Source organism: Corythoichthys intestinalis, chromosome 8 (genome assembly GCF_030265065.1).
Source record: "Corythoichthys intestinalis isolate RoL2023-P3 chromosome 8, ASM3026506v1, whole genome shotgun sequence".
NCBI lineage: Eukaryota > Metazoa > Chordata > Actinopteri > Syngnathiformes > Syngnathidae > Corythoichthys > Corythoichthys intestinalis.
This window is the reverse complement of record NC_080402.1, coordinates 46,944,370-46,960,000: the sequence shown is the minus strand read 5'-3', so window position 1 is coordinate 46,960,000 and position 15,631 is coordinate 46,944,370. Positions and strand designations below refer to the sequence as shown.

Here is a 15,631-nt window from a genome sequence, read left to right as displayed (position 1 = left end):
TTATTAATAAATCAGATGAAAAAGGAAGAAGTCTAATTATTAAGGCGTCGTTCACTGGCTGTATAGCTTTGGAAAAAGTTGACGCTTCGGAGTGAGGACAGCATAGACAGATTTAGATGACAGTAGAGTGAAATGCCCACTACAGTCCTTATGTACCGTATGTTGAATGTGCCAGTCTTTCAATGATTTCCAGGCCAAAACACCTCCCCCAGCCCACCCATGTTGGCGAAGATTAAGTTCCAATAACTACTGGAGAGGCCTTTAGTTATTGAAACTGAGCACTCAGGTTCCTACAGTTCGAAAGCGGCAATTGAAGCATGTGCATGCTGACTCCCATTTAACATGAGTTAAATGTAATCAGTCAATCCTAAACACAGCCCCCATTAATGAAAGGGTGGTGCATAAATGCACACTTTTGAAACAACATTATCTCAGCTGTTTAATTTGAAATTTTCCTTAACAATTTGTAATGACCAGTTTTTATGCCTGGCAGTCTAAGTATATACGAAACTGGTCAGTGGTGCAAAAATAATTACAGCCAACAAAAAATAATGTTAGTTGCGTTGCTCAAGAATCTGGATGTCAAGAAATAAAACAATGACAGAAAAGAAAAAAATGAATAACAAGACAAAGAGACAGCGACTATAGAAAAGCTTCTTCTTAAATGACAGCAAATGGACACTCTGGTGGTCCTAACAAAAACTCTCACCTTTCATCAAATTTGTTTAAAATATAAAATAACCAAAACCAGAACATCTTACACCATTGTATCATCTGTATGTACGTGTGTGCGTTTGCGTATTTGCGCCATCCACAGGAACCAGAGAGCCAGAGGGCCGCAGCCAGGCGTCCTTTGCCGCTCCTTCTGTACCCGCATCGTCAGCATCGAGTGTTGTTGTTGTGAAAACTTAAAATCATTGCTTGTCAATCAATCACATGTCATGTTATGAGTCTGTGTGTGTGTGCATGTGTGCTTGTAGTACTTGTGTGTATGCGGAGGTGTGTTTGCGTCCGTGCAGGTTGCAGCTGGACAGGCAAAGTTCCCGTTCTCTGTTCCCTCGCTCCTGTGGCCTGACGGCAGGGCTGGCAGGTGACACTTAGAAAAGTACAGAGCCCCAGATATGATATAGGGACGGACACAATTTAATTATGGCCGTGAATAAGGTACAACGTGTGCATGAAATGCTAATTTGTGGCCATGAACTATTGATGATGTCCGCAAAAAAACAAGATTGCACACTAATACCATTCCTGGACAGTTGGCTAAGCAAATGAAACGCACTTACTCGAGAAATGCTAAAAGGTAAAGGTCAATGCAGCCTCCAGTTTCTTAACAAGCTGCACGTTCAGCAAGTTGTTCGTAGGAATCATATCCAACTGAGAAATCAATATTTTTTTTGTACAAAAAAAATATACATATTTTGTGGACACAAATAGTAATTTTGGACCATAGCGTGAAATGTGCGCAGAAAATGCTAATTTGAGGCCATGAAATAGGTAAAAATAGCAGTTGATCAGAGAGAAGTGATACCTCTCGACATAGCGACAAGCTTTAGCTGGTGATGCATGTACACGTGTTCAGTTCAAGTGCACTTTTTCAATATCAATTCATTTTGGTTTGTGCTACTTTTATGTTTAATACTATTAATATAGGCGCATTTAAACATTAAGGGGATTTTTTTTCACTATTTGCGCTATGTCTAGATGGCTATTCACCATGAATAGCAAGTGGGTAAGGTTTCTGTGATTGTGTGTATTCACATTTTTTAAATGACATATCATTTATTGCAAATTATCTTTTTATTCTCCCCAAAGCTATGCCAGCTGGATCCCAATTTGAGAAAAACTCCTATTTTACTATTTGTTGAGGAGGTGCACTCCATTTGCCTACCTTACTTTCCCGTAGGCCTACCAACAGTCCTATATTTAATTTGTATTTTGTGTGTACAGTCTACCTTGTTTGTGGCCAAAAATTAATATTTCATGCACACATTTTAACTATTTAGTGGCCAACATTTAAATGTCTGGGGGAATTTAAAGTGCCTGTGACACAAAAAGGCATGTTTATTTCATATTACACGCAGTATTTTATGCTCCTGAATAAAATGAACCACTTGGATGTGTGTGGAAGCGATCGATACATCTATTCAATTTTTTGAATCCCGCGCCATGAAAATGAGTGACTTCCAGCTCCAGTCTCTGGTTGAGGAAAAAGGCGAATATGACTGCAGCGGTAGAGATCATCTTTACAAAAAAGGCATTACTATATAGCATGCAGAAAGACTGCGGATTCAGCTGATTTTGCGGATTAATTCATTTATATTTTTGCCTCATGTCTTGAATAGCATGTCGGCTAGCTGTCACGCCTTGTGTTTACGCCCTTTCTTCCGTCTCCGAAGCCGGGGCAGGGATATGACAAAAGCCGAACTAACTCTGGTGGCATAAAGTACCGTTTGGGAGGTGCAACAAGTTGGCAATTTTGACCATTATGCAGTAATTATGCCCTGTCCTACTGAATAAATGCATTTTAATATTTCATATTTTATTTAGCACAAGACTGTTGTTTGTCAGGAGCATACCATTTATTTAGAAATCGGGGAAAAATACACAGATAAAAAGAATATCCTGTAAATATATTGGAGTACAGGGATTGCAACAATGATGACATTATGCTGCTCACTGTCGCATTTTCCTTGATCTGAATTTTCCCCCACAATCGGCTAAATTCTAAATCAGCTGAAATCGTGACCCTGCCAAAGTCATCACCCAGCTGGGGACACTAGAGCGCTATGATGACAGGCAGGGCTAAACGTCAGATTAAAAGACTAATTTCTCGTCATCTGTGCTTTGCCAAATTGTTGTATATAGTCGAATCATCTCAAAATATGATACTAATGATGTACTAAGGACTTTTTTTTATCCTGTCACAGGCACTTTAAAAAGAAGGTTCAATAATCAAACCCTAACGCTCCTATACCTTGTGTTCCAGGAGAAGGTACGCTCCATATGTTAATGTGACCAGCAAAAATATGTTAAATTGTGCTTCGTATGGACATTCCCCCTTCTTGGTGGCCACAATTAAATATAACAATGCACATGCTATATTTGTTACTAATTTGTGGACACAAATGAGTATTTCGTGGCCACAAATGAGCATTTTATGCGCAAATTGTATCTACATGAGTAGTGTTTAAATGTCTGGTGCACTTGGACTCTCAGTAAGCAAATAAAGCATACCTTGGCTCGAATCTGCAAAACAGGATGCTCTCTAACTTTTGCTTTGTACTTTTAGAGAAGGTGCATTCGCTTTCCCGACTGCCCAGGATAGGTATTGATATCATAAAATTGTATTTTGTACACACCTTTTACCTAATTCATGAGCACAATTTTGTATTTTGTGAGCACAAATTAGCATTTTGTGCATACGTTAACTATATTCTGGCCAGAATTAAAAAACTTCCCCTCCATGTCATGTCTGGGGCTCTGTATAAAAGTAAAAAAAAAAGTTAAAAAAAAAGATATCCATGGAGTCCACCGTCACACGTCACTGCAACCACAGAAGCTGGGGCCGGCGCCCTCCGACCCCACGCCAACAGAGGACAGCGCGCACCACCACCACAACCACCACTAACCACAGAGGGAGGACAGGAAGTGAAAGGACATAAGGTGGGGAGGAAAAGGGGATGGGGCGAGTCTACCTTATAGGCGACCCGGGCGGGACACCTCTTCCCAAGGCCTAGCGGCGGACACATGTGTCTTAGCATCTGATACATGTCTGTGTAAGTGATCCGGCCACTACACGCACAAACACACGCACGCACACACATCATACAATCACCCCGACAGACAAGAACAAACGATGCCAAAGGGGGTAAAGAAAAAAGGATGAAGGGGTTGACAAATAGGTGAGGAAGAACCCAAAGCAAAAGGACACAAGGGAAGGAAAGAGGGAAACAAATACACACAAAGGTTATTGCTGTTGTTTGTCACCGTGGTGATGGGCATGTGGTTGGTTACTGTGGTGATATGCTGAAAGGAGGTAGAGGATGAGAGGAGGAAGATTAGAGGGGAAAGGGAAGTTGTGTATTTTGGGCTCTTTTTCATCGTTTGAATAGAACTGAATCGCACCACACACACGCACACAATAAGGCACAGACACACACAAACATACAGAAATACAGACGCATACGCGCGGTCCCTGTTCATAGTGACACAAACAGAGCGGGTGTGGTTCTCATTTTAATTTTGGTTTAAACATTTATACCTGTTACTTGCTCCTTGTTAGTGTGCAAATACTAACACTGGCAGTTTGGTTGGTCTTCTGGACCATCAGTGACTCATTAAGTACTGTAGTAGTACTAAATTACATATAGCAGTATGTACAAAAGAACTTACAGTTGTGCGCAGAGCAATATGGTATGTTGCATCATGTTTATAAAGCTCAGATAATATTACAGGTAATACAAAATACAGGAGTACGTACAGTATAGTACAGGTCTGTCTGGCACTAATAGTAGTATTACTAATAGTAATAATCAGCAGTGTTGGTAATCTTACTTTAAAAAAGTAATTAAATATAATTACAAATTACTTCTCCCAAAAAGTAATTGCGTAAGAGTAATTAGTTACTTGACAAAGTAAGTGGTGATAGTTTTCATGTTTCCTTTTTCTAAAAAAAAACTTAAAAAAAAACAGGTCACATAATCTGAAGTTTAAAGGGTTTTTGGGACAATTGGACCTAGCCCAATTCTCTGCCCTAAATTTAACTAGACACAGGGATGTTGCGGATATTGTGATAACTAGATAATAACCTTTGCTATGTGTGGAAGTCATTTGATGTTGTGAATCAACTGTTAAAGTTGCTAAAATTGCTCCCGTTATTGCGTTAGTTCCCTTCCGTCTATTTTCGACATGTGTAAGTTTTAAAACTGTTTCATAATTTAAAGATAGATTTAAGTTAAATTTTGCCAATTTAGGAGAATTTAGGTAAAAAGTGACTTAGGTTCGCTAGGAATGTTCTCTACAACAGAGCCTTCATGAGACGTCTACTGCTTTAAGATGACGGCTGTTTACTAACGCATCTAGTTCTTTATTATATATGTTGATAATGCCGCCGTGTCTGTCATTTGCATCTAGTTCTGTATACAGTGGGGAGAACAAGTATTTGATACACTCACAATGGGAAAACCCATTGGCAGTGTATCAAATACTTGTTCTCCCCACTGTATATGTGATATTTACCGAAGCATCATGTGGGCGTAGTTTGTGGCTATCGGCTACAGTCAGGTATTATTGGAGCCACCGAGCATAGTAGCATCGCGTTTGCAATGGCTTCACACTCCCTTGCCTCCTCTCAACTCCTACTCTGCTCTTTCGTCTCCGTGAGTCCGTCTTTTTCCAGACTTTTCTAGCGTCAGTCAACCAACATCGTAACGCATAGTAATGCACGCCTTTCCCGCCTCAGTAACGGTAACGACGTTGCTAAAATGAGAAAAGTAATGAATCAGATTACTCACTACTGAAGAAAATAACGCCGTTAGTAAGGCCGTTATATTCTCACGCCGGTATTAACAACACTGCTAATCAGTGTTGTTAATCTTACTTTAAAAAAGTAATTAATTACAGTTACAAATTACTTCTCATAAAAAGTAATTGAGTTAGTAACTCAGTTACCTGAATGTAAAAGTAATTCGTTACTTGGCAAAGTAACTGGTGTTACTTTTCACATTTTTTTTAGTTCAAAGGGTTTTTGGCACAGTTGACCCTAGCCCAAATCTTTACCCTAAACTTAACTAGACACGGGTATTGCGGATATTGTGATAACTAGATAGTAACTTTTGCTATGTTTGGAAGTCATTTAATGTTGTGAATCAACCGTTAAAGTTGTTAAAATTGCTCCGGTTATTGCATTAGTTCCCTTCTGTCTACTTTTGGCATGTGAAAGTTTTAAAACGGTTTCATCATTTAAAGATAGATTCCAAGTCAGGATTTTGCCGATTTAGGAGTATTTTAGATAAAAAGTTACTTAGGTTTTGCTAGGAAGGTTCTCTACAACAGAGCCTTCCTGAGAGGTCTACTGCTTTAAGATGGCGGCTGTTTACTAACGCCGGTGAGTATCATTTCGCATCTAGTTCTCTATACATGTGAAATCTATCGCAGAATCATGTGGGCTAGAATATACGACAGTACAGGGGCGGAACTTAGGAGGATGCTGGGGTTATGACCGCATCTGGGTCCAGGCCTCTAATGGGCCAAACAGAAAGGTAAGATAATGCGTGGCGCTGTAATATAGTGTTTAAGTGTTAAAATATCTCTGCCAGCCGATTGGCCAGTTGTCTGAAGGGGCCCGCAACAAATGTTCCACTTGTTTGATATATATTGTTATGTATTATATATAAGGCTGTCAAAATTATCGCGTTAACAGGCGGTAATTAATTTTTTAAATTAATCACGTTAAAATTTTTGACGCAATTAACGCACATGCCCCGCTCAAACAGATTTAAATGACAGCTCAGAGTCATGTGCACTTGTTAATTGTGTTTTTTGAAGTTTTGTCACCCTCTGCTGCCGCTTGGGTGCGACTGATTTTATGGGTTCAGCACCATGAGAATTGTGTAATTATTGACATCAACAATGGCGAGCTACTAGTTTATTTTTTGATTGAAAATTTTACAAATTTTATTAAAACGAAAACATTAAAATAATACAAAATTTCTATAACTTGTACTAACATTTATCTTTTAAGAACTACAAGTCTTTCTATCCATTGATCGCTTTAACAGAATGTTAATGTTAATGCCAGTACTTATGTACAGTATGTTGAATGTATATATCAGTCTTGTGTCTTATCTTTCCATTCCAACAATAATTTACATAAAAATATCGCATATTTTATAGATGGTTTGAATTGCGATTAATTACGATTAATTAATTTTTAAGCTGTGATTAACTCGATTAAAAATTTTAATCGTTTGACAGCCCTAATTATATATAATCAGTGGTGGAATGTAATGAAGTAAAAGTACTCTGTTACTGTACTTAAGTACATTTTTTTTTTGTATCTGTGCTTTACTTGAGTACAAATATGAAGTGGTACTTTTTATTTTTAGTCCACTACATATTACAGCAAGTATCTGTACTTTTTAGTCTACTACTTTACAAATGATCGCCTGCGTTACACGTAACTTTTGTTTGTTTTTGTTTTTTTGTCATTGTGAATTGATAGTTTCATTTGCATGGCCCTGGCGCAATCGTTACGCCCCGTGCAACTATACCGCAATTGATCACTAGAGGCAGCACACGAGTACAAGCAAGTTTAGGCAGGCGAACAAGGTGCAGCGCGCCTTCAGATGGGCGCTGCACACTCTTGTTCAGTAAGGGAGGGAGTGCACCTAATAGTTGCTTGCAATCCATCATTAACTAAGTTTTGGAGTTCTTTGAGCTTGCTAAGCTTCTGTTTGCAGTGCAGTCAATTTTATTGCTTGTTTTTATTCCATTATGCAGTTTTAAAAAATGGAAACGAAAATGGTAATATTGTGGGTGCAGAAAGGACTCTATACACATTGTCTTATAACTGAAATTTATTTTTGTGTCAGGAAAAAATACTTTTACTTTTTACTTGTAAAGTATATTTAAAAGCAAGTAGTTTGAACTTTTACCTAAATAATTTTTTTCTTAGATATATGTGCTTTTAGTTAAGTATATTTTTTGCCCCTGTATTTGTACTTTTACTTAAAAAACAGTAAGTACTTCATCCACCACTGTACCGTACATAGAAAATTAAAGTTTTAGAATATATGTGTGAGTACTCATAGCAGTGTGCTTACTTGTATGTATAGTATACATGTACTGTTCATAAGGAGAGAGAAAAAAAAAATCAATTTAAAAAATGTGACAAGAAACATATGTGAATTGCTGTTTTATTTATTTATTTTATTTTTTTACCGTGAACATACGTGAATTGCTATTTTATTTTATTTTTTAACGTTAATGCACCACTGCCAACATGGAGCAAGTAACAGACCCGAGGTAGGTGTAGGCAACAGAATATTGTTCACCGCTAATAAGGCTAGCACCTCGCCCTCTTTGCGTGCGTCTCTGTGCTAACCAACCGAAATGGATGAAAGATGCATGTGACCCCCCCCTCCCCCAAACATATCCTGCCCAGGCACTAATTAGACAGCAAGCAGAAATCAAACAAAATCAATGACATTTTTGTTACTTGTATTAAAACATCACCCCCCTGACCCGACAACAGCAACTGCAGTGCACCACCGCATGCGTGTGTGTGTGTCGACAAGTGATCCCCCCACAGCCCCTCACCCCTGAAAAACCACAAGTTCATAGAGAGATGATGTGAAAATAACAAGTGAGTGATAAAGAAAATAATCCATCATTCATTCCAGTCTGTTTAAAAAAAAAAAAAAAAAAAGGCGAGCAGGTTGCGTTTCTTAAATTGCTTTTATGGGGAGGGGGCGAGTGGGTCGAGGGGGAGGGGGGTGCAGTCCAAACCTTGCAGGCCACCCTATGCGGGCATTTCTTGCCAAGGCCCAAGGGAGGGGAGATAACTCGCAATAAACTGTACATATCCTTATAATGTATGCGCCCGCTGCAAGAAAGATACAAGGGAGGGAAGTTAGGAGCACGGTCACACTGCTCACGCCACAAGAGAAAAGAATCAAGAAGAAGAAAGAGCATTCATTGACACCCTGAAAGAGGTATGAAAGATGCTTTCCTCTCTCACACACACACAACAGAACGAGGGCAAAGAAGGAGGGGGGAGACATTTATTTCAAGTGTAAAAGAAAACATGAAACAAAAAGACATCCTGTAATGTCGGGGTGGAAGAAAAATGTTTATTTACTCATGAAACAGTGCATAGAGGTGCTAAACACTACTTAATCACTGAATAACTTACCTGTTGATTTCATTCAGCACAAGAAGAGCACATGCTCTATTTTAGTTTAATCTAGATTAGATCTATTTTTGTCTTTAAATATAGTATGGTACCAAAACTCACGTTAAAGCCATATAGATGGAGGTTCAGGATAACGATTTTCATCTGTCTTTATGGCAATGTAACTTCATCAAAAATTGACATGCATAAATACTAGCAGAGTACTTGTATTATCTGTCACATGTTCAGAGAGGTTGAAAAAACATACTTGACACTAACCCAAATAGGTGCAAGTTCTTGTTAGAATTATTGTATATACAGTTATGATTTATGCTTTCGTTATTCTCATTAGTCACCAAAAAGGATCTTTCCTTTGTCCTGGGCCATGTGCCCCCCATGTAGTCTATATATTCTATTCTATGTTCTATGTTGCTTTCCTGTCCCTCCCATCCTTTTGTTTTCCCTCGAATCAAGAGGGTTTCCATTACAACTACCTCCACAAAAACTACATCAACTTCCTGTGTGTTATTTTTAGCCAAGCTAGATAAAATACATAAAGCTACATAAACCTAGCTTTAAATCTAACAGTTCTTAATAGGGATGTGCAGCGCATCTGTGGTTATTTAAGACCCTTAAAAACAACAAACAATAACAACCAATGTACTTGTATTATTGGCAACATATCCAAACTGTTAAAAAAAAACTAGCTACGTTAAGGCTATAGGGTCCATCCACATACTCTAGTTATTAAACACAAAAGTAGACCCAAAAAAATAAATAATAAGAACAAGACTTTTTTTGTTTTTGGTTAGGTTAAAACAACCCAGCTAGATGCATGTCCAAGATAAAGATATGCAGTCAAAATCAACAGGTAATAATAATGTGCCTGTATTCCCAGGGTTCTCAACTTATGAAAACTGTTTGGAGTAAGACTGTGTATGTGTATATATGTATATAATTCAATGCTCAAAAACTTTCGGCCGAATTGTTACTAAAATTGTGAAGCCTACTAAGTGTAAGGCTTTGGAGCAAGAAAAAAGCTATATCTGTAACGTGCACTCTAAAGGGCACTCGAATGGTGAATGAGGACATGTTTCAGCTATCAGCACTGACAGTGGAAAAGCACCTGCGACACATCCCTCCTTTACACTTTCTCTTTTTGCCCCCTTTGAGCAGTTAAAAAATGGCCTACCAGGTTGTCTGTCCACTTTTGGAAACTTTTATTTTGCTCTCGTTTCTACATACTGTACGCGGAAAGCTCTTATCTAATGGTGACTGGACTACAAGCAAGCACTCCTAAAGGGTGCTTTCAATTTCCACTCAAAGAAAAGAGTTTCAAAAAGATCCCTTCAATTATCATCCGGACGCACAAATGAAAGCAACAAAATACCACAATATAATACAAGTAGTGAAAATAAAGTACAAAGGGTGAATCTGTGAACCAATAGCAGATTATTATCAATATTTTCAAACATGCTTTTTCTTCTATTTTTCCAAATGTGATTAAAATTAATACTCAATGAACACAGAAATAGGTGTACCATGAACAAGGTACACGGCTTGACATCAGACTTCAGGTAATAAATCTTTAGCAGTCCATGCCTTGTTGAAAAACGAAGAATTCGGTATCAACTTTCATTTTTCCCCCCATATGCTGCGACCTCAGGTTGTGGGCAAGTGATTCACACGTGACATGCATATTCACTCGACTTTTCAAATTAAACGGAAAGAAAAAATGTTATTGTGTGCACAGAATAGATACTTTTTGCTTTTATTTTTGAGGGTCATACGGCGGACCGCACAGAAATGCTCCGTAGGTCACATGTTATAGCCCCTGGTCAACATAACGGAAGTCTGCGGGCAGATGTATTCGGAACAGTTTTAAGATTGGGCAACTTAATTTTCAGTTTTTGATTATGACAATGGCCGAATTATATTTTGGGGGGGTGTAAGAAATGGAAGGTGTGGTGTAGAGAATGGCCTGAAATGTGTGACAAACACATTCAATGTTGAGAACCCTGTGTATTCCACGAAAGTTGAAAACAAACACAAAAAAACTACCTACCAAAAAAAATCTGTCACAAATCACAAAAAAGTAACTACAACAGGAACAATTTAGTAATTAGTTGCAAATGTAATGTTACTAGGAGGGTATGAGCAAGCTAAGCTAATGTTGCAGGCTATTATTTTGTCCATAATACTGTTATAGTTAGTAAAATTTAATGTCGAAAAACATCAAAACCTTTTACTCTAGAGTACCTTATATGCTACAGTGTGTTTGTTTTGCATCATTATTTGTTTTGACCAACTGGTGGATGGATGTAGACTGCTCCACTCACCAGGCAGCAGGGTCGTACTCGGCCCAAATCCTTACGTACTCGTCCAAGTGGTGCGGCCCCAGAATGGATGAGTCCCTGGTCAGGTACTCAAAGTTGTCCATGATGACAGCCACAAACAGATTGAGCATCTGCAAAACAAACACGATTGACATACAATTAACACCATTCTTACTTTGATGCCTCAAAGTATCCAGACTGATATTTTGGCAGGGCTCCAGACTAACATTTTTTACTAGGAGCACAGTGGCCCCCAACTTAAAATTTTTGGGTCGCAAGTTGTGGCGACCGCTGAAGGGAAAAGCCGAAAGGAAAAGAAGAAGAAGCAGAAGATTCAGGGGTGTACACTGTAAATCGACATGCAACGTTTTCCTCTCATTTTCACTGTTTACCCATAATACTTTCATAATAAATGCATAAAACTGCAAACTTATAAATCTATGTTTTGTTCTCTGTCAGTTTTGACATCAACCGGAATACTGCTTAGAAATTAGGTTAACGTGGGAATTTTTTTAGGGAGACCCAGCTGCAACATGGATGCGGAGTATCCCATTTATGACAAAAAAATAAATATATATAAGAACAAGATGTTTAAAAAAGCAGAATCTAAACATAAGGGGTTTAAGTCAGGGGTCATCAGTGTTGTTAATAACGGCGTTACAATATAACGGCGTTACTAACGGCGTTATTTTTTTCAGTAGTGGGTAATCTAATTAATTACTTTTCTCATCTTGGCAACGCCGTTACCGTTACTGAGGACGGAAAGGCATGCGCTACTATGCGTTACTATATTGGTCGAAAAGTCTGAGGGAGACGGACTCACCTAGACGACAGAGCAGAGCAGGAGTGGGGAGGAAGCTAGAAAGTTGTGACGCCGAGCAAACGCGATGCTAGGTAGCTCCAATAATACATGTTGTAGCCGATAGCCTACAAACTACGCCCGCATGTTATGGTAGATATGGTAGACATGGTAGATAACACATGTACTGTGATATAGATATAGATATAACTAGATGCAAAATGACAGACATGGCACTAAATGCGTTAGTAGACAGCGCCATCTTAAAGCAGTACTTTTTAGGACGGCTCTGTTGTAGAGAACCTTCCTAGCGAACCCAAGTAACTTTTTATCTAAAATACTTCTAAATCGGCAAAATCTTGACTTGAATCTATCTTTAAATGATGAAACAGTTTTAAAACTTTCATATGTCGAAAGTAGAGAGAAGGGAACTAATGCAATAATGGGAGCAATTTTAACAACTTTTAACAGTTGATTCAGGGTAAAGGGTAAATTAGGGTAAAGAATTGGGCTCGGGCCGATTTTACCAAATACCTTCACAAAAAACTTGACATAATGTGGCCAATGTTTTTTTTTTTTTTTTTTGGGAGGAAAAAAAAAGAAGTAATTATCACCAATTACTTTGCCAAGTAACTAATTACTCTTACATTCAGGTAATTGAGTTACTAACGCAATTACTTTTTGGGAGAAGTAATTTGTAACTATAATTAATTACTTTTTTTCAGTAAGATTAACAACACTGGGGGTCATGGACCTTTTTGGCCAAGACAACCAAAACACCCAACATATTTTAAAATGTGAATCCACAAGAGCCATACAGTGTGTACAGCTTGTCCGAGTACATTTTGTGAGCACACCCATAGCAAAACAAAATTAATTGTTCATGTCTCCTTTACATCTCTGAGAAGTGAATCAGCGACAATCGAGACCAGAGTGGTTTTCTCAGTTTTCTCTAATTTGTCTAGTGAGAAGTCTCACAGTGAGCATTACAGGAGAAGGTCTTGAGAAATAGTTCTCCTGGCATCTCCTTACTTGGACTCTCTATCTCTGTCATGACTCAGTGAAAGATATGGATGAGCAAAAGGTTTTATTTCTTACACTTTCCTCAAAGCTGCCTCTTTTCCTGATCTCGCCAAGCAACTCTATATTGTGCCAGTTACAAATATTTCTTAATTTGATCTCCTTCCAGTCTGTAACTGCTCATTTTGGGTTCTCAAGATTCTTTCATTGTAGGAACAGAGTAGTGTCTGCTCTGACATGTCCAATCACATCTTAACACGTCTCGTGCCAAAATCTGAGAAAATAATATCATAGGGCAAATACTTCAATAAGATATCTGGATCATTAACACAATGTAAAAATTAGAGATGTGACCGAAAATGATCGGTTTTTGGTTTTGAAGACCGAAAGTTTACCACCGAACAGTGTGTAGAACCTTGGTCCTCTTGTGATTATGTAATCAAAATACGGCGAGAAGCAACACGCTGGCTGACGCTGTCTTGCTAAAACGACTGGCTCATAGCCAACATATCTGCTATTTGGAAGTATTTTGAAGTATCAAAGAAATATATAAATTATTAACACAAGGAAAATACAATAAAATGGCCTCAGCGGTACTGCATGCTCTTTCTGAAGTTGCTTTCGATTGATGTTCCGCGTCACATTGAGTACAGTGCATTTGACCCTCTGCGTGGCTCAGTGGTAGAGTAGTCATTCCTCTATCCAAGGCTGTGAGTTGTGAATTTTCCATCCTAATGAACGTGTCTCAGTATCCACTGGACCCCACATTGCTCCTGGTGCTGTGGTGACCAGTAGTTGATGATATAGTCAAACCACTTTGAGTGCCTAAACGGTGGAAAGGTGCTACTGTATACAACTCCATTGATAGACTTCATGACCTATTGACCTGACACTTCGTCATTTTTTGCGTCACGCCTTATCAGAGGGGGCCGAGCTTCATTTAGTATAGTCAGGCGAAGACGGCACATGTTCATGTCTAAGCTGGATTCAAGCTTGGATTTTTGAAGAACTATGAAAGCTGTACCACATACAAACAGGAAGGATTGTCTCAGGAGTGATTTGTTCGAGGATTCAAGGCGAATATTACATTTTTTTTGTACCATGCATGCATTTTGAAACATTGTGAAACAAATCAATGGGAGAATGGAAACCGCTACGGCACTGGCGTCATTCTTCGACATATTTACAGTATGTAAAATAGATGCGTAACTGCCCGTTTTTTTGCTCTTTTAACAAAGAATCAAGACAGTTTCACGTCCATATCTACATTGAATTCAGTGATTAAAGCATTTATTCGCAGGAATTTTCATCTTTGTTTACACATGGAGGCGGCTAATTTTCGTAACTGACGAGCCTCATAGTTGCATGTTTTATTTTTTTTTTTAACCAAGAATTGAGACTGTTTTATGTCCATATCTATAAAGAATTCAGGGATTTAAGCATTTATTCACAATAATTTTTGCCAGAAAAGTTCTGTTTGTGTCAGGTGGCCACTAGCCTCATTCGCTAGCAATATATAGTGTATAATGATAATAAAAGGCTATTCTATTCTATAATAAGTAATGATTGTATATAGAAATTATTAATAATCTATTTACATATTATTTGTGACTGATTCTGCATGTTTTTCTCAAGTATCAGGTCTCTGATGTCAAACAGTGATTTATTAGCTGTTGAAAACTTGCAGTAAATGAAAAAAAATTAAGTTGCTATTTTGGTCAAAAACTTATATGATATGTTAAATATTGTGATTGATCCTGAAAATATAGGGGATTATCTCTGCATTTGGAGATTTTTATGCCTCTAGTGTAAAATCTGAGACTTCAAAGCCATTTTAAGTTGTGTTATATAAAAAAATAATTAATCAGGATTTTATAAGGGAACAACTTTGAATTTTTTGATGCCGCTGCTCATGGAGACTTATATATGGCTAAGGTAGGTGCTTGTTTTGGCTTTAGGCTGATAGCAGCTTTGGTTTAGGAAAATATTTAGTTTTTAAAAATAGGCCCCCGACGAATCGGCCCCGTTTCCCGTGTCATGTCAATATGTTATGAAATACAGTGGGGCAAATAAGTATTTAGTCAACCACCAATTGTGCAAGTTCTCCTACTTGAAAAGATTAGAGATGCCTGTATTTGTAAATATGGGTAAACCTCAACCATGAGAGACAGAATGTGGAAAAAAAACAGAAAATCACATTGTTTGATTTTTTAAAGAATTTGTTTCCAAATTAGAGTGGAAAATAAGTATTTGCTCACCTACAAACAAGCAAGATTTCTGGCTGTCAAAGAGGTCTAACTTCTTCTAACGAAGGCTAACGAGGCTCCACTCCTTATTAATGGCATCTATTTTAACTCATTACCGGTATAAAAGACTCCTGTCCACAACCTCATTCAGTCACACTCCAAAATCCACTATGGCCAAGAACAAAGAGCTGTCGAAGGACACCAAAGACAAAATTGTAGACCTGCACCAGGCTGGGAAGACTGATTCTGCAATAGGTAAAACGCTTGGTGTAAAGAAATCAACTGTGGGATATTAGAAAATGGAAGACATACAAGACCACTGATAATCTCCCTC

The 15,631-nt window shown here is 38.2% G+C and overlaps 1 protein-coding gene across 15 annotated transcripts in view; it reads right to left on the bottom strand.

Moving 5' to 3' along the window:
* cacna1ab (calcium channel, voltage-dependent, P/Q type, alpha 1A subunit, b) overlaps window positions 1-15,631 on the bottom strand; it is a 197,698-nt gene that overhangs the window by 52,320 nt on the left and 129,747 nt on the right. For 10 of the 15 annotated variants that reach the window (XM_057843193.1, XM_057843204.1, XM_057843206.1 and 7 more), the window contains exons 37-38: window positions 11,236-11,363; window positions 8,512-8,608 (exon numbers count right to left, since the gene is read on the bottom strand). In XM_057843193.1, coding sequence (XP_057699176.1) covers window positions 8,512-8,608; window positions 11,236-11,363 — 225 coding nt within the window. Of the gene's footprint in view, window positions 1-3,698; window positions 3,796-8,511; window positions 8,609-11,235; window positions 11,364-15,631 lie in introns of all 15 variants that reach the window. The other 5 variants (XM_057843194.1, XM_057843200.1, XM_057843195.1 and 2 more) reach the window with 1 other exon arrangement.